General features: G+C 43.8%; 1 protein-coding gene across 1 annotated transcript in view; it reads right to left on the bottom strand.

Moving 5' to 3' along the window:
• The window catches only part of ERCC6L2 (ERCC excision repair 6 like 2), a 128,282-nt gene extending 108,446 nt beyond the window's left edge, over positions 1-19,836 (bottom strand). Inside the window, exons 1-2 of the mRNA XM_038768136.1 lie at positions 19,824-19,836; positions 2,920-3,143 (exon numbers count right to left, since the gene is read on the bottom strand). Coding sequence (XP_038624064.1) covers positions 2,920-3,143; positions 19,824-19,836 — 237 coding nt within the window. The remainder of the gene's footprint in view (positions 1-2,919; positions 3,144-19,823) is intronic.
• Between the last annotated feature and the right edge of the window lie 850 nt (positions 19,837-20,686).

Below are 20,686 nucleotides of genomic sequence, written 5' to 3'. Positions count from 1 at the left end.
CCTATTTATTCCATTTATTTTATACGTTTGTGCATATTTATTACTCTATTCATCTATTTCACTTGTACCTATTTATTCCATTTATTTTATACGTTTGTGCATATTTATTACTCTATTCATCGATTCATTTTACTGGTACCTATTTATTCCATTTATTTGATACGTTTGTGCATATCTATTACTCTATTCATCGACTTATTTTACTGGTACCTATTTATTCCATTTATTTTATACGTTTGTGCATATTTATTACTCTATTCATCTATTTCACTTGCACCTATTTATTCCATTTATTTGATACGTTTGTGCATATCTATTACTCTATCCATCGATTTATTTTACTTGTACCTATTTATTCCATTTATTTTATACGTTTGTGCATATCTATTACTCTATCCATCGATTTATTTTACTTGTACCTATTTATTCCATTTATTTTATACGTTTGTGCATATCTATTACTCTATCCATCGATTTATTTCACTTGCACCTATTTATTCCATTTATTTGATCCGTTTGTGCATATCTATTCCTCTATTCATCGACTCATTTTACCGGCACCTATTTATTCTGTTTCTTTGATTTCGTGAACGCGTCTGGTTCTGTCGCCCGTCTCTCGGCGTTGCCAACCGGTGCTTCCCAGGCGCTTGGCACAGTGCTCTGCACATAGGCGGCGCTCAATAAGTACGATTGATTGATTGATTGATTGATTGGCAGTAGGCGCTCAACAGACACCGTCACTATTAGTACACAGTAAGCGCTCAGTAAGTACGACTGATTGACAGTAAGCGCTCAATAAACGCGACTGACGGACGGACTGCGGCGGGCCCACCTGGATCGTCTTGCCCAATCAATCAATCAATCGCATTTATTGAGCGCTTACCACACAGGAAGCGCTCAATCAATCAATCAATCGTATTTATTGAGCGCTTGCGCTCAATAAATACGACTGATTGATCGATTGATTACCTCCTTCCCTTCCCCCCAGCACCTGTATATATGGCTATATGTTTGTACGGATTTATCACTCTATTTATTTTATTTGTACCTATCTATTCTATTTATTTGATTTTGTTAATATGTTTGGTTTCGTCCTCTGTCTCCCGCTACTAGACTGAGCGCCCGCCGTTGGGTCGGGACCGTCTCTAGACGTTGCCAACTTGGACTTCCCAAGCGCTTAGTCCAGCGCCCCGCACACAGGAAGCGCTCAATAAATCAATCAGTCGTACTTATTGAGCGCTTGCCACACAGGAGCGCAAGCGCTCAATAAATACAATTGATTGATTGATTGATTACCTCCTTCCCTTCCCCCCAGCACCTGTCTATATGAATATATGTTTGTACGGATTTAGCGCTCAATAAATCAATCAATCGTATTTAGTGAGCGCTTACCACACAGGAAGCGCTCAATCAATCAATCAATCGTATTTATTGAGCGCTCAATAAATACGATTGATTGATTGATTACCTCCTTCCCTTCCCCCCCAGCACCTGTCTATATGAATATATGTTTGTACGGATTTAGCGCTCAATAAATCAATCAATCGTATTTAGTGAGCGCTTACCACACAGGAAGCGCTCAATCAATCAATCAATCGTATTTATTGAGCGCTTGCGCTCAATAAATACGATTGATTGATTGATTGATTACCTCCTTCCCTTCCCCCCAGCACCTGTATATATGGATATATGTTTGTACGGATTGATTACTCTATTTATTGATTTTATTTGTACATATTCATTCTATTTATTTTATTTCGTTACTATGTTTGGTTCCCTGCCTCCCCCTTCTAGAGAAGCAGCGCGGCTCGGTGGAAAGAGCCCGGGCTTTGGAGTCCGAGGTCCTGGGTTCGGATCCCGGCCCCACCCCATGTCAGCTGTGTGACCTCGGGCCCTTCTCTGAGCCTCAGTGACCTCATCTGTCAAATGGGGATGAAGACCGGGAGCCCCCCGGGGGACAACCCGATCACCTTGTACCCTCCCCAGCGCTTAGAACAGTGCTGGGCACATAGTAAGCGCTGAACAAAGGCCATTATTATTATTATTATTACTATTACTATTATTACTATTACTATTATTCTAGACTGTGAGCCCCCCGTTGGGTCGGGACCGTCTCTATACGTTGCCGACTTGGACTTCCCGAGCGCTTAGTACAGCGCTCTGCACACAGGAAGCGCTCAATAAAGACGACTGATGGATTGATTACCTCCTTCCCTTCCCCCCAGCACCTGTCTATATGGACACATGTTTGTACGGATTTAGCGCTCAATAAATCAATCAATCGTATTTATTGAGCGCTGACCACACAGGAAGCGCTCAATCAATCAATCAATCGTATTTATTGAGCGCTTGCGCTCAATAAATACGATTGATTGATTGATTGATTACCTCCTTCCCTTCCCCCCAGCACCTGTCTATATGGACATATGTTTGTACGGATTTAGCGCTCAATAAATCAATCAATCGTATTTAGTGAGCGCTTACGACACAGGATGCGCTCAATCAATCAATCAATCGCATTTATTGAGCGCTTAATTGATTGACTGATTACCTCCTTCCCCTCCCCCCAGCACCTGTATATATGGATATATGTTTGTATGGATTTATCACTCTATTTATTTTATTTGTACCTACCCATTCTATTTATTTGATTCTGTCACTACGTTTGGCTTCGTCGCCTGTCTCCCGCTTCTATCGTCATCATCAATCGTATTTACTGAGCGCTTACTACACTGTACTAAGCGCTTGGGAAGGACAAATTGGCAACAAATTGGCTTCTAGACTGAGCGCCCGCCGTCGGGTCGGGACCGTCTCTCGACGTTGCCGACCTGGAGGACTTCCCGAGCGCTTAGCACAGCGCCCCGCACGCAGGGAGCGCTCAATAAGCGCGGCCGACGGACGGACCGCGGCGGGCCCCACCTGGATGGTCTTGCCCAGGCCCATGTCGTCGCCCAGTACACAGCCCCGGCCGCGGGCGTAGTGGCCGTAGAGGAAGCGGGCGCCGTCTCGCTGGTAGCCCCGAAGGTAGCGGTCGATGGCGAAGGGGACGCGGGCCCCGTCCTCGGCCAGGACCAGAGCGGGGCCTGACGACGGCGTCTCCCGCCCGGGGAAGCGGGGCTTCTCCAACGGCCCGGGGGACCGGCCTAGGGAGGGAGAAAGGGGCGCTCAGTACAGTGTCCGCTCACCCATTCGGTCCTCTTTGTTGGGCGCTTCCAGGGCGCACACCGCTGGATTGACCGTGAGCCCGCTGGTGGGTAGGAAGCATCTCTCTATGTTGCCGATCTGGACTTCCCGAGCGCTTAGTACAGCGCTCTGCACACTGGAAGCGCTCAATAAATAATAATAACAGCAAAGATGGTGGTTGTTAGCGCTCAACAAGTACGATTGATGACGACGATGATGGAAGCGCTCAGTGAATAATGATAATAACAGTCATGATGGTGGTTGTTGAGCGCTTACTATAGTACAATAATAATATCATATAATGATGATAATATAACAGTAGCGGTAATTATACTATAATAATAATAGTAATCGTAATGATGATGATGGCATTTGTGAAGCGCTTAGTATGTGCCAAGCGCTGTTCTAAGCGCCGGGGAGGTTACAAGGTGATGAGGTGGTCCCCCGGGGGGAATCACAGTTTTCAACGCTATTTTACAGATGAGGGAACTAATAATAATAATAATAATAACAACAATGGTAATAATTATAATAATAAAATAATAATAATAATAACAACAACAATAATAATAATAATAATAATTCCCCCTTCTAGACCGTGAGCCCGCTGGTGGGTAGGCAGCCTCTCTCTATGTTGCCGATTTGGACTTCCCGAGCGCTTAGTACAGTGCTCTGCACACTGGAAGCGCTCAATAAATAATAATCATGATGGTGGTTGTTAAGCGCTTACTATAGTAATAATAATAATACAATAATATAATTATAACACTACTAAATTACTATGTGCCAAGCACTGTTCTAAGTGCTGGGGGAGATACAGGGTGATGAGGCGGTCCCCCGGGGGGCTCACAGTTTTCAACCCCATTTTACAGATGAGGGAACTAATGATAATAATAATAATAATAATAATAATAATTCCCCCTTCTTTATTATTATTATTATTATTCCCCCTTCTAGACCGTGAGCCCACTTGTTGGGTAGGGACCGTCTCTAGATGTTGCCGATTTGGACTTCCCCAGCGCTTAGTACGGCGCTCCGCACACTGGAAGCGCTCAATAAATAATAATAATAGTAATGATGGTGGTTGTTAAGCGCTTACTATAGTAATAATAATAATAATAATATAATAATAATAGTAATCATTATAACAATAATAGTAATAATAATGATGATGATGATGGCATTTGCCAAGCGCTTACTATGTGCCAAGCACTGTTCTAAGCGCCGGGGAGGTTACAAGGTGATGAGGTGGTCCCCCGGGGGGCTCACGGTCTTCATCCCCATTTTACAGATGAGGGAACTGAGGCAACTAATAATACTAATGATAATTCCCCGGGGACTCACAGTTTTCATCCCCATTTTACAGATGAGGGAACTGAGGCGACTAATAATAATAATAATAATTGCCCCTTCTAGACCGTGAGCCCGCTGGTGGGGAGGCGGCGTCTCTCTATGTTGCCAATTTGGACTTCCCAAGCGCTTAGTACAGCGCTCTGCACACTGGAAGCGCTCAATAAATAATAATAACAGCAAAGATGGTGGTTATTAGCGCTCAATAAGTACGATTGATGACGACGATGACGGAAGCGCTCAATGAATAATGATAATAACAGTCATGATGGTGGTTGTTGAGCGCTTACTATAGTACAATAATAATATCATATAATGATGATAATATAACAGTAGCGGTAATTATACTATAATAATAATAGTAATCGTAATGATGATGATGGCATTTGTGAAGCGCTTAGTATGTGCCAAGCGCTGTTCTAAGCGCCGGGGAGGTTACAAGGTGATGAGGTGGTCCCCCGGGGGGATCACAGTTTTCAACGCTATTTTACAGATGAGGGAACTAATAATAATAATAATAATAACAATAATGGTAATAATTATAATAATAAAATAATAATAATAATAATAACAATAATAATAATAATAATAATAATAATAATAATTCCCCCCTTCTAGACCGTGAGCCCGCTGGTGGGTAGGCAGCCTCTCTCTATGTTGCCGATTTGGACTTCCCGAGTGCTTAGTACAGTGCTCTGCACACTGGAAGCGCTCAATAAATAATAATCATGATGGTGGTTGTTAAGCGCTTACTATAGTAATAGTAATAATACAATAATATAATTATAACACTACTAAATTACTATGTGCCAAGCACTGTTCTAAGTGCTGGGGGAGATACAGGGTGATGAGGCGGTCCCCCGGGGGGCTCACAGTTTTCAACCCCATTTTACAGATGAGGGAACTAATGATAATAATAATAATAATAATAATAATAATTCCCCCTTCTTTATTATTATTATTATTATTCCCCCTTCTAGACCGTGAGCCCACTTGTTGGGTAGGGACCGTCTCTAGATGTTGCCGATTTGGACTTCCCCAGCGCTTAGTACGGCGCTCCGCACACTGGAAGCGCTCAATAAATAATAATAATAGTAATGATGGTGGTTGTTAAGCGCTTACTATAGTAATAATAATAATAATAATATAATAATAATAGTAATCATTATAACAATAATAGTAATAATAATGATGATGATGGCATTTGTGAAGCGCTTAGTATGTGCCAAGCACTGTTCTAACCGCCGGGGAGGTTACAAGGTGATGAGGTGGTCCCCCGGGGGGCTCACGGTCTTCATCCCCATTTTACAGATGAGGGAACTGAGGCAACTAATAATACTAGTGATAATTCCCCGGGGACTCACAGTTTTCATCCCCATTTTACAGATGAGGGAACTGAGGCGACTAATAATAATAATTGCCCCTTCTAGACCGTGAGCCCGCTGGTGGGTAGGCGGCGTCTCTCTATGTTGCCGATTTGGACTTCCCAAGCGCTTAGTACAGCGCTCTGCACACTGGAAGCGCTCAATAAATAATAATAACAGCAAAGATGGTGGTTGTTAGCGCTCAATAAGTACGATTGATGACGACGATGATGGAAGCGCTCAGTGAATAATGATAATAATAGTCATGATGGTGGTTGTTGAGCGCTTACTATAGTAGTAATAATAATATCATATAATGATGATAATATAACAGTAGCGGTAATTATACTATAATAATAATAGTAATCGTAATGATGATGATGGCATTTGTGAAGCGCTTAGTATGTGCCAAGCGCTGTTCTAAGCGCCGGGGAGGTTACAAGGTGATGAGGTGGTCCCCCGGGGGGATCACAGTTTTCAACGCTATTTTACAGATGAGGGAACTAATAATAATAATAATAATAACAATAATGGTAATAATTATAATAATAAAACAATAACAATAATAATAATAATAATAATAATAATAATAATTCCCCCTTCTAGACCGTGAGCCCGCTGGTGGGTAGGCAGCCTCTCTCTATGTTGCCGATTTGGACTTCCCGAGCGCTTAGTACAGTGCTCTGCACACTGGAAGCGCTCAATAAATAATAATCATGATGGTGGCTTACTATAGTAATAATAATAATACAATAATATAATTATAACACTACTAAATTACTATGTGCCAAGCACTGTTCTAAGTGCTGGGGGAGATACAGGGTGATGAGGCGGTCCCCCGGGGGGCTCACAGTTTTCAACCCCATTTTACAGATGAGGGAACTAATGATAGCAATAATAATAATAATAATAATAATAATAATAATTCCCCCTTCTTTATTATTATTATTATTATTCCCCCTTCTAGACCGTGAGCCCACTTGTTGGGTAGGGACCGTCTCTAGATGTTGCCGATTTGGACTTCCCCAGCGCTTAGTACGGCGCTCCGCACACTGGAAGCGCTCAATAAATAATAATAATAGCAATGATGGTGGTTGTTAAGGGCTTACTATAGTAATAATAATAATAATATAATAATGGTATTAATTATAATATAATAATAATAATGATGGTGATGATGATGGCATTTGTGAAGCGCTTACTATGTGCCGAGCGCTGTTCTAAGCGCTGGGGGAGAGACGAGGTGATGAGGTGGTCCCCCGGGGGGCTCACAGTTTTCAAGCCCATTTTACAGATGAGGGAACTAATAATAATAATAATAACAATAATGATAATGATAATAATAATAAAATAATAATAATAATAATAATAATAATAATAATAATAATTCCCCCTTCTAGACCGTGAGCCCGCTCGCTGGTGGGTAGGCGGCCTCTCTACACGTTGCCGATTTGGACTTCCCCAGCGCTTAGTACAGTGCTCTGCACACTGGAAGCGCTCAATAAATACGATTGATGATGATGGAAGCACTCAATAAATAATAATAATAGTCATGATGGTGGTTGTTAAGCGCTTACTATAGTATAATAATAATATCAATAATAATAATGATGATGGCATTTGTCAAGCGCTTACTATGTGCCAAGCACTGTTCTAAGCGCTGGGGGAGAGACGAGGTGATGAGGTTGTTCCCCGGGGGGCTCTCAGTTTTCAAGCCCATTTTACAGATGAGGGAACTAATAATAATAACAATAATGATAATGATAATAATAATAATAATTGCCCCTTCTAGACCATGAGCCCGCTGGTGGGTAGGCGGCGTCTCTAGATGTTGCCGATTTGGACTTCCCCAGCGCTTAGTACAGTGCTCCGCACACTGGAAGCACTCAATAAATAATAATAATAGTAAAGATGGTGGTTGTTAGCACTCAATAAGTACGATTGATGACGACGATGATGGAAGTGCTCAATGAATAATAATAATAATAGTCATGATGGTGGTTGTTAAGCGCTTACTATAGTACAATAATAATATCATATAATGATGATAATATAACAATAGTGGTAATTATAATATAATAATAATAGTGATAATAATGACGATGATGGCATTTGTCAAGCGCTTACTATGTGCCAAGCACTGTTCTAAGCGCCGGGGAGGTTACAAGGTGATGAGGTGGTCCCCCGGGGGGCTCACGGTTTTCATCCCCATTTTACAGATGAGGGAACTGAGGTAACTAATAATACTAATGATAATTCCCCGGGGACTCACAGTTTTCATCCCCATTTTACAGATGAGGGAACTGAGGCGACTAATAATAATAATTGCCCCTTCTAGACCGTGAGCCCGCTGGTGGGGAGGCGGCCTCTCTAGATGTTGCCGATTTGGACTTCCCCAGCGCTTAGTACAGCGCTCCGCACACTGGAAGCGCTCAATAAAGAATAATAATAGTAAAGATGGTAGTTGTTAGCGCTCAATAAGTACGATTGATGACGATGATGATGGAAGCGCTCAATAAATAATAATAATAATAGTCATGATGGTGGTTGTTAAGCGCTTACTATAGTATAATAATAATATCATAGATAATGATATTATAAAAGTGATTATTATAATATAATAATAATAGTAATCATAATGATGATGATGGCATTTGTGAAGCGCTTACTATGTGCCGAGCGCTGTTCTAAGCGCTGGGGGAGAGACGAGGTGATGAGGTGGTCCCCCAAGGGGCTCACAGTTTTCAAGCCCATTTTACAGATGAGGGAACTAATAATAATAATAATAATAACAATAATGATAATGATAATAATAATAATAAAACAACAACAACAACAACAACAATAATAATAATAATAATAATAATAATAATAATAATAATAATAATTCCCCCTTCTAGACCGTGAGCCCGCTGGTGGGTAGGCGGCCTCTCTATATGTTGCCGATTTGGACTTCCCCAGTGCTTAGTACGGCACTCCACACACTGGAAGCGCTCAATAAATAATAATAATAGTCATGATGGTGGTTGTTAAGCGCTTACTATAGTAATGATAATAATAATAATAGAATATAATAATAATAGTAACAATAATAATGGTATTTGTTAAGCGCTTACTACATGCCAAACGCTGTTCTAAGCGCCAGGGAGGATACAAGGTGATGAGTTTGTCCCACGGGGGGGGCTCACAGTTTTCAACCCCATTTTACAGATGAGGGAACTAATAATAATAATAATTTGGACTTCCCCAGCGCTTAGTACAGTGCTCTGCACACTGGAAGCGCTCAATAAATAATAATAATAGTAATGATGGTGGTTGTTAAGCGCTTACTATAGTAGTAATAATGATGATGATGATGGCATTTGTGAAGCGCTTACTATGTGCCGAGCACTGTTCTGAGCGCTGGGGGAGAGACAAGGTGATGAGGCGGTCCCCCGGGGGGCTCACAGTTTTCAACCCCATTTTACAGATGAGGGAACTAATAATAATAATAATGACAATAATAATAATAATGATAATAATAATAATTCCCCCTTCTAGATCAGGAGCCCGCTGGTGGGGAGGCGGCGTCTCTAGATGTTGCCGACTTGGACTTCCCGAGCGCTTAGTACAGTGCTCTGCAATCAATCAATCAATCGTATTTATTGAGCGCTTACTATGTGCAGAGCACTGTACTAAGCGCTTGGGAAGTACAAATTGGCAACACATAGAGACAGTCCCTACCCAACAGTGGGCTCAATAAGTACGATTGATGATGATGATGATGGAAGCGCTCAATAAATAATAATAATAGTCATGATGGTGGTTGTTAAGCGCTTACTATAGTATAATAATAATATCATATAATAATGATAATATAATAATAGTGATAATTATAATATAATAATAATAGTGATAATAATAACGATGATGGCATTTGTGAAGCGCTTACTATGTGCCAAGCACTGTTCTAAGCGCTGGGGGAATACAGGGTGATGAGGTGGTCCCCCGGGGGGCTCACAGTTTTCAACCCCATTTTACAGATGAGGGAACTAATAATAATAATAATAATAATAACAATAATGATAATAATAATAATAATAATCATTATTATTATTATTCCCCCTTCTAGACCGTGAGCCCGCTGGTGGGTAGGCGGCGTCTCTATATGTTGCTGATTTGGACTTCCCCAGCGCTTAGTACAGTGCTCCGCACACTGGAAGCGCTCAATAAATAATAATAATAGTAATGATGGTAGTTGTTAAGCGCTTACTATAGTAGTAATAATAATGATGATGGCATTTGTGAAGCGCTTACTACATGCCGAGCACTGTTCTAAGCGCTGGGGAGGTTACGAGGGGATGAGGTGGTCCCCCGGGGGGCTCACAGGCTTCATCCCCACTTGACAGAGGAGGGAACTGAGGCCCAGTTATATGTATATAACTGTACATATTTATATATGTGTATATATGTATATATGTTTGTACATATTTATTACTCTATTTTATTTGTACATATTTATTCTATTTTGTTGATATGTTTGGTTTTGTTCTCACGAACTAGTAAGATCATCATTATGCAATTTATATTCCTCCCCCCCCCCCAGCGCTTAGTACAGTGCCTGACACTTATTAGGCGCCCAACAAATACCATCATTATGATAAGTAGAGTCACCCACCCCAGTGCTTAGTACAGTGCCTGGCACCTAGTAAGACCATCGTTATGCTACTTATATCCTCCCCAACGCTTAGTACAGTGCCTGGCACTTATTAGGCGCCCAACAAATACGATCATTATGATTAGAGTCACCCCAGCGCTTAGTACAGTGCCTGGCACCTAGTAAAACCATCATTATGCTACTTATATCCTCCCCAACGCTTAGTACAGTGCCTGGCACCTAGGAAGACCATCATTATGCTACTTATATCCTCCCCAACGCTTAGAACAGTGCCTGGCACCTAGGAAGACCATCATTATGCTACTTATATCCTCCCCAATGCTTAGTACAGTGCCTGGCACTTATTAGGCACTCAACAAATGCCATCATTACAAGTAGAGTCACCCCAGCGCTTAGTACAGTGCCTGCCAACTAGTAAAACCATCATTATGCTACTTATATCCTCCCCAACGCTTAGTACAGTGCCTGGCACCTAGGAAGACCATCATTATGCTACTTATATCCTCCCCAGTGCTTAGTACAGTGCCTGGCACCTATTAGGTGCCCAACAAATACGATCATTATAAGTAGAGTCACCCCAGCGCTTAGTACAGTTCCTGGCACCCAGTAAGACCGTCATTATGCTACTTATATCCTCTCCAACACATAGTACAGTGCCTGGCACCCATTAGGTGCCCAACAAATACAATCATTATGATAAGTAGAGTCACCCCAGCGCTTAGTACAGTGCCTAGCACATCATAAGACCATCATTATGCTACTTATATCCTCTCCAACGCTTAGTACAGTGGCTGGCACTTATTAGGCACCCAACAAATATGATCATTGTAAGTAGTCACCCCAGTGCATAATACAGAGCCTGGCACCTAGTAAGACCATCGTTATGCTATTTATATCTTCCCCAATGCTTAGTACAGTGGCTGGCACCTATTAGGCGTCCAACAAATACGATCATTATGATAGGTAGAGTCACCCCAGCGCTTAGTACAGTGCCTGGCACCTAGGAATACCATCATTATGCTACTTATAGCCTCCCCAACGCTTAGTGCAGTGCCTGGCACTTATTAGGCCTCTCCTCAGAGCACCGCCATAGACTCTCAATTCCCTTGCTCCCAACTGCCATTCCCATTCCTCACCTTCCCCTTCCCCTCTCCCACCCAGCTTTTTCCCTCCCTCTCCCCCACCAAGACCACTCCCCCTCACCCCCTACCGAGGATTCCTCTGTACCATTGCCAGTCCTCCGCTCCTCCCTCCCGGCCCCCTCCCTCCCCTTTTCCCCGCCCCCACCCTATCCCAGTTCTCCTTTCCCATCGCCCAGACTTGTTCTCCCACTCCCCCAGACTCACCGGAAAAGGAGGAGGTGTCGGTTTCCTTCTCGCCCCCCAATGTCGCTTTCACTATCCCTCCTCCCCCTTCCCTTTCCTTCCCTTCCTTTGAAGCCCACATTATTCGCCTCTACCACCCCTTCCAGATTCTTGTAGCCGTCATCCTACCGCCCTCCCGGCCCCACTTCCAACTTCTTTAACGACTTTGACACCTTTCTCACCTTCCTTCTCTCCTTCTCCATGCCCACTCTGATCCTCGGAGACTTCAATACCCACATGGATATCCCTAAAGACTCCTCTGCCGCCCGCCTTCTATCTCTCCTTGATGCTGCCAACCTCTTCCTCCACCCAACCTCACCCACTCACCAACTTGGTCATACCCTTGACCTCATCATCTCCTACCGCTGCACTGTGTCCACACTCACCAACTCTGAAATCCCTCTATCATAATCTTCTCACCTGCCTCCTCATTCACACTCCTTTCCCCTGTAAATCCATATTACTCCCTCCAGAGATCTCCGCTCTCTGGACCCCACGCATCTTTCGGAGCGCCTCACACCCCACCTCGCCGCCCTCTCCTCTCTGCCCAGTCTTGATGATCAGATTATTGCTCTCAACTCTACCCTTTCTACTCAGCTAGACTCACTCGCTCCCCTTTCCCTTCGCCACTCTCGCACCACTAACCCACAGCCCTGGATCACTGCCACTGTCCGCCTCCTTCGCTCTTATGCTTGAGCTGCCGAACGCTGCTGGCGAAAGTCTAAACACCATGCCAACCTCGTTCACTTCAAGTTTATCCTTTCCTGCCTTAACTCAGCCCTCTCTTCTGCCAGACAAAACTATTTCTCCTCCCTTATTGACACCCATGCCCATCACCCCCGCCAGCTCTTCCGTACATTCAACTCCCTTCTCAGGCCCCCGGTTCCTCCCCCTCCTCCTTCCCTCACCCTCAACGATCTGGCCTCCTACTTCATTAACGAAATTAAAACCATCAGGTCCGACCTCCCCAAAGTCTCTTCCCCCCTTCTCCAACCCCCCGGCTCTCAACACTCTCTGCTACTCTCCCATCCTTCCCAGCAGTATCCTCAAAAGAGCTCTCCTCCCTCCTCTCAAGTGCTACTCCGGCCACCTGTGCTTCGGACCCCATTCCCTCTCATCTCATGAAATCTCTCGCTCCATCCCTTCTCCCCTCCTTAACTTCCATCTTCAACCGCTCACTCTCCACTGGTTCCTTCCCCTCTGCCTTCAAACATGCCCATGTCTCTCCCATCCTAAAAAAACCCTCTCTTGACCCCACCTCACTTTCTAGTTAGCACCCCATATCCCTCCTACCATTCCTTTCCAAACTCCTTGAACGAGTTGTCTACACGCGCTGCCTAGAATCCCTCAGCACCAACTCTCTCCTCGACCCCCTCCAGTCTGGCTTCCGTCCCCTACATTCCATGGAAACTGCCCTCTCAAAGGTCACACATGACCTCCTGCTTGCCAAATCCAACGGCTCCTACTCTGTCCTAATCCTCCTCGACCTCTCAGCTGCCTTTGACACTGTGGACCACCCCCTTCTCCTCAACACGCTATCTGACCTTGGCTTCACAGACTCCGTCCTCTCCTGGTTCTCCTCTTACCTCTCCGGTCGTTCTTTCTCAGTCTCTTTTGCAGGCTCCTCCTCCCCCTCCCATTCTCTCACTGTGGGGGTTCCCCAAGGTTCAGTGCTTGGTCCCCTTCTGTTCTTGATCTACACGCACTCTCTTGGTGACCTCATTCACTCCCACGGCTTCAACTATCATCTCTGCGCTGATGACACCCAGATCTACATCTCTGCCCCGGCTCTCTCCCCCTCTCTCCAGGCCCGCATCTCCTCCTGCCTTCAGGACATCTCCATCTGGATGTCTGCCCGCCACCTAAAGCTCAACATGTCGAAGACTGAACAACTTGTCTTCCCTCCCAAACCTTGTCCTCTCCCTGACTTTCCCATCTCTGTTGACGGCACTACCATCCTTCCCGTCTCACAAGCCCGCAAACTTGGTGTCATCCTCGACTCTGCTCTCTCATTCACCCCTCACGTCCAAGCCGTCACCAAAACCTGCCGGTCTCAGCTCCGCAACATTGCCAAGATCCGCCCTTTCCTCTCCATCCATACCGCTACCCTGCTCGTTCAAGCTCTCATCCTATCCCATCTGGACTACTGCATCAGCCTTCTCTCTGATCTCCCATCCTCGTGTCTCTCTCCACTTCAATCCATACTTCATGCTGCTGCCCGGATTATCTTTGTCCAGAAACGCTCTGGGCATATTACTCCCCTCCTCAAAAATCTCCAGTGGCTACCAATCAATCTGCGCATCAGGCAGAAACTCCTCACCCTGGGCTTCAAGGCTGTCCATCACCTCGCCCCCTCCTACCTCACCTCCCTTCTCTCCTTCTACAGCCCAGCCCGCACTCTCCGCTCCTCTGCCGCTAATGTCCTCACCGTGCCTCGTTCTCGCCTGTCCCGCCATCAACCCCTGGCCCACGTCCTCCCCCGGGCCTGGAATGCCCTCCCTCTGCTCATCCGCCAAGCTAGCTCTCTTCTTCCCTTCAAGGCCCTACTGAGAGCTCACCTCCTCCAGGAGGCCTTCCCAGACTGAGCCCTTTCCTTCTTCTCCCCCTCGTCCCCCTCTCCATTCCTATCTTACCTCCTTCCCTTCCCCACTGCACCTGTATATATGTATATATGTTTGTACATATTTGTTACTCTATTTATTTATTTATTTTACTTGAACATATCTAGTCTATTTATTTTATTTTGTTAGTATGTTTGGTTTTGTTCTCTGTCTCCCCCCTTTTAGACAGTGAGCCCACTGTTGGGTAGGGACTGTCTCTATATGTTGCCAATTTGTACTTCCCAAGTGCTTAGTACAGTGCTCTGCACATAGAAAGCGCTCAATAAATACGATTGATGATGATGATGATGGTTTGTCACTCTTTATTTAGTAATAATACTAATTATAGCACTTGTTAATCATTTCCTATGTGCCAGGCATTGCACTGAGTTCTGGGACAGATATAAGGAAATCTTGTTGGACACACTCCCTGTCCAGTGTGGGGCTCACAGTCTCAATCCCCATTTCACAGATGAGGTAACTGAGGCTCAGAGAAGTAAAATGACTTGCCCAAAGTCACAGAGCAGAAAAGTGGTTTAACCAGGATTAGAAACCATGACTTTCTAACTCCCAAACCCCTACTCTAGCCACTACATTATACTGCTACTCTGTTTTTTTAAGTACTTACTAATGTGTCAGGTAGTATACTAAGCACTGGGGTAGATACAAGAGGTTCAGGTTGGACACAGTCCATGTGCTACAAGGGGCTCACAGTCTTAATTCCCATTTTACAGAAGACAACTAATGAACAGGGAAGTTGTGACTTGCCCAAAGTCACAAAGCAGACAAGGAGCAGAGCTGGGATTAAAATTCAGGTCCCTCTGACTCCCAGACCTGTGCTCTATCCACGGCCACACTATTTCGTTTGAGACAGGGAGGCTGACAGTGTTACCTACAGTGATGGAAAAGTCTAGGAGAGGGATTGGATGGGAAGATGAGTTGTTCTGTTTTCACTCATTCTTTCATTCATTCAACTGTATTTATTATTAGTAATGATAAGAATGATGGCATTTGTTAGGTGCTTATTATGTGCAAAGCACAGTTCTAAGCACTGGGGAGGATACAAGATGATCAGGTTGTCCCATGTGAGGCTCAGTCTTAATCCCCATTTTACAGACGAGGTAACTGAGGCACAGATAAGTTAAGTGACATGCCCAAGGTCACACAGCTGACAAGTGGCGGAGTGGGGTTTGAACCCATGACCTCTGATTCCAAAGCCCACACTCTTTCCACTGAGCCATGCTGCTTCTCATTTATTGAGTGCTTACTGTGTACAGAACACTATACAAAGTGCTTGGGAAGTTCTCAGTTCCCTTTTTCAGCTACATCCTGGACTAAAATTAATTTCCTTTGTGTGCCTTGTTCATTTCACTTCTGCAACTGGATAGTTTCCTGTTCCATTTTTAATGCCAATACTCCCTCCCTTTTCAGGATCAGAGCTCTTCACATCTGAAAACTTTCCTGAAATTGTATTTCCTTCAAGAACTCTAATTTTCTAAGTCACAATTGTCCTACACTCACCCTTGAGCTCATTTGTATCACTTATATTTATGTATTGGGCAAGTCACAAATTCATTCATCCTTTTATGTATTCGTTTGTTCATTCAATAATATTGGCAATGTTGCTTCTCCATCAAACGCTCATGTTTAATGGCTGATTTTCATAAATGTTGACAAATGTTGAAATCCTTCCATTTTGTGGTTCCTCTCCTCCTCCACATCCCCCCCCCCCCCACCTCCTTCCCCTCCCCACAGCACTAGTGTATATTGGTACAGATTTATTACTCTATTTTACTTATACATATTTACTATCCAATTTATTTTGTTAATGATGTGCATATAGCTATAATTCTATTTGTTCTGACGATTTTGACACCTGTCTACATGTTTTGTTTTGTCGTGTCTCCCTGTTCTAGATTGTGAGCCCATTGTTGGGTAGGGACCGTCTCTATATGTTGAGGACTTGTACTTCCCAAGCGTTTAGTACAGTGCTCTGCACACAGTAAGTGCTCAATAAATACGATTGAATGAATGAATGAATTTAATGAACACCTGCTATGTGCAGAGCACTGTACTAAGCGCTTGGGAGAGTATGATATAATGAAAGGATACATTCCCTGCCCACGACAAGCTTACAGTCTTAAGAGAGGAGACAGACATGAATATAAATAAATTACAGACAATACTGATGATGATGGTATTTGTTAAGTGCTTACTATGTGCCAAACACTATTCTAAGCACTGGAGTAGATACAGGGTTATCATGTTGTCCCATGTAGGGCTCACAGTCTTAATTCCCATTTTACAGTGAGGTAACTGTGGCACAGAGAAGTTGTGACTTGCCCAAAGTCACACAGCTGACAAGTGGTGGAGGCAGGATTAGAACCCACAATTGTGATTTCCAAGCCTGTACTCATTCCACTAAGCCACACTCCTTCCTGTACATATACATTTACATATGTACATAAGTGCTGTGGGGCTGGGAAGTGGGGGAAGAACAACGGGAACAAGTCAGGGCAACATAGAAAGGAATGGGAGATCAGGAAGGGCAGGGGCCTCCTCAGTCAGGGAAGGTCTCCTGAAGAAGATGTGCTTTCAATAAAGCTTTGAAGTGTGGGGGGAGAGCAACTGTCTGTCAGATTTGAGGAGTGAGGGCATTCCAGGCCAGAGGCAGGACATGGATGAGAGGTTGGAAGCAAGATAGACAAGATTGCAGCAAGGTAAAAAGGTAAGCATTAGAGAGGTGCAGCATGTGGCCTGGGTTGTAGTAGGAGAGTAGCTTGGTGAGGTGGGAGAGGGCAAGGTAATGGAGTGCTTTGAAGTCAACAGAGAGGAGTTTTTGTTTGATGCATATGTGGATGGATAACTACTGGAGTATTTTGAGGGTGGAGTGATAAGTCCTCAATGTTTTTGTAGAAAAATGATCTGGGCAGCTGAGTGGGTTATGAACCCACTGAGTGGGTAGAGGCACTGAGTGGGTAGAGGCAGGAGGCTGGAAGGTTGGCAAGGAGGCTGATGCAGTAATTCAGGCAGGATAGGAAGAGTGATTGTATTAACAAGGTAACAGTTTGGATGGAGAGGAAAGGGTGGATTTTAGTGATGTTGTGAAGGTGGGACCGACAGGGTTTAGTGATGGATTGCCAATGTGGGTTGAATGGGAGAGAGGAGTCAAGGATAACACCTAATTTATGGGCTTGTGAGAGAGGGAAGGATGGTGGTGCTGCTACGGTGATGGGAAAGTCACAGGGAGGACAGGGTTTGGAAGGGAAGATCAGGAGTTCTCTTTTGGTCATGTTAAGTTGAGATGATGGGAAGACATCCAACTAGAGATGTTTTGAAGGCAGGAGGAAGTGGGAGACTGCAGAGAGGGAAAGAGATCAGGGCTGGAGATGTAGATTTGGGTGTCATCCAGTGTCATCCATATACAGGTGGAAGTTGAAGCCATGGGAACGAATGAGTTCTCCAAGGGAGTGGGTGAAGGTGGAGAATAGAAGGGGACCCAGCACTGAATCTTAATGGGTCCCACTGTTAGTGGGTGGGAGGAGGCCTCAGTTACCTCAACTGTAAAATGGGGATTAAGAGTTATGAGGCCCATGGGGAACAGGGACTGTGTCTAAACTGAGGTACCCCAGTGCTTAGAACAGTGCTTAGCAGATAGTAAGAGCTGAACAGTCTGGGAAGTGTGATTTTTGTAGAAAACCACTCAAAATAAAATCTTTGGTACACAAAGACTTAATATTGCCATTTAAAGATATTAACATAGTAACTGTATCTGTTAAACACATGCTGTGTTCTAAGCTTTGACATTTACATCTTTGTAATTGTGAATCTCCAGATTTCAAATGCCTCATTCCTCTCCTTGTAACTGTGAAACTCACTTTATGGTAACAGGACCTGATTACCAGCTTGCACCATGACCTGGAAGGGCCCAAGGCTTCTCAGCTTTATGGGATCCCCCCAAAATAAAGGATATTGTGTGCCGGAATGTGGATGACTGAGTACAGACAATCACCGATTCTTAAAAAACATCTCAAGCATATTTCTTGCTGATAGTAGTTTTCTATCCCATCTAATTTACCATTAAGCTCTTGCCCAAGTCCTCCTTCTGGCCTGGAACTCCCTCCCACTTCATAGCTGAAAAACCACCACAGTCCTCACCTTCAAAACCTTATTAAAATCAGATCTCCAAGAACTTCCCTCACAAAATCCTTTATTTGCCATCTGCACTTCCCTCTGCAACACCTACGTACTTAGACGTGTACCCTTTAAACTCTTTGAAATTCATCCCATGCCAATCTCCATGACATTTCTGTCCATAACCTTATACTCTGCCATTTCCCCTATCTTCCTTTCCCTCTAGACAGTAAGATCCTTGTGGCCAAGGGATATGTCTCACTCCATTATACTGTACTCTCCCAAACACTTGGTTAAGGAAGTAGTGTGGCCTTGTGGATACAGTACAGGCCTGGAAGTCAGAAAGACCTGGTTCCCAGCTCCACCACTTGTCTGCTCTGTTACTCTGGGTAAGTCACAATTTGTCTTGCCTCAGTTATCTCATCTGTAAAATGGGGTTTAAGACCTTGAGCCTCATGTGGGAAGGTGCCCAACCTGATGAATCTGTATCTTCCTTGGCACTTAGAACAGTACTTGACACATAGTAAGCGCTTAACAAATATCACCATCATTACAATGCTCTTCACACTTTAAGTGCTCAACAAATATCATTTATTGACACCATGACTGCCTCATATAATCACAAATGCTTAATATAATGCTTAACACACAGTAAGCACTCATTAAATACTATTGTTTTTCCCTCCCTTTCTCCTTCAATTATAATTATTAAAATCACTCCGCTAGCAATGGGCAGGGGAAGGGGTGGATGGGAAGGTAGGTGAAAAAATACCCTGACACATAAAGGGATCAGTCTAAGAAAAAGGAATGGAAAAATAGTTGGCAAAGGACACATAGGGAAAAGCATATTTTATTGATCATTTTATTTCATCTCTTTTAAGACGCATCTTCTCCATTACTGTCTGAACAATTCTCTTCCCAAGGTCAGAAGATCATAAAAGATAAGCAAAGGGTGGAAAGATATTCATGATTTTAGTGTGATATTACATCCAAGGGCATAATCATATTTTTGCAGTGTTATTTCCGAAATGGACGATTACCAAATTCACCTGTTCCATTTACACTTGCAGATCTGTGCTCACACATATAATACATACACAAACCCAAAAGACTTTTCCATGAGATGGTATCAGGAAGCAAGCAATTAAGAAATAATCCTTTCCCAACATACCTGGCAGCTTCATGGTCCAAATCTGGAGATATTTTTATTCCCAAGCACAGCAAGTATTGGAACCATCCTATGAAATGATGCAGAACCAGCCATGGAAGCAACTCTACCTACCTGGAGTATTTGCTATTACATAATAGTACTAAACCATCTTCTTCAAATTTGGTAAGCATTTGTCTACTGCAATGTGATGGCCTCATTGGTTTATACGGTTTACCAGAACAGAATGATAAAAGGAGAGAAAAGAGGGGGAAAGGGATGTTTTGGAAGAGTAACCTTTTCAAAAGTGCTTGGGACTCTGCAGAGTAGATGGATACTGTCTCCCATAAAGGGACAGAAACTCTCTACCTAGGTAGAATGGAGAAGTTTCTCCAGTCCCAACATGCCAAGTATCACTGCCTGGGCACTACTCAGGGCTGCTACTGGCTAGGTCCAGATCATGTATCCTCCCCTTTCTTCTCTGGCAGTGTAGTTAGTGCAATGAAGGTTGTTGACTCCTCCAGCCCAAGCTGGTGTTGGGTCGAAGAATACATTACTCAATAGTAGTAGTTATAGCACAGTTACTGTGTGTTGAGCACTGTACTAAGTGCTTGGGAGAGCACAGTACAATAGAGTTGGTAGGTACATTCCCTGCCCGTAAGAGGCTTACATTCTTGAGGGGAAGATAGACATTTAACAAATTACAGATGTGTACATAAGTGCTGTGGGGCTGAGGGTGGGACATACATCAAGTCTTAAAGGGTACAGACCTAAAATCATAGGTAATACAGAAGGGAAAGGGAATTGGGGAAATGAGGACTTAGTTGGGGAAGGCCTCTTGAAGCAGTTGTGGTTTGAGGCCAGAAGCAGGTTGTGGACAAGGGTTT

This window comes from Tachyglossus aculeatus, chromosome Y3 (assembly GCF_015852505.1).
Source record: "Tachyglossus aculeatus isolate mTacAcu1 chromosome Y3, mTacAcu1.pri, whole genome shotgun sequence".
NCBI lineage: Eukaryota > Metazoa > Chordata > Mammalia > Monotremata > Tachyglossidae > Tachyglossus > Tachyglossus aculeatus.
Note: the sequence above shows the minus strand (reverse complement) of the source record. Positions and strands in the feature narration are given on the sequence as shown.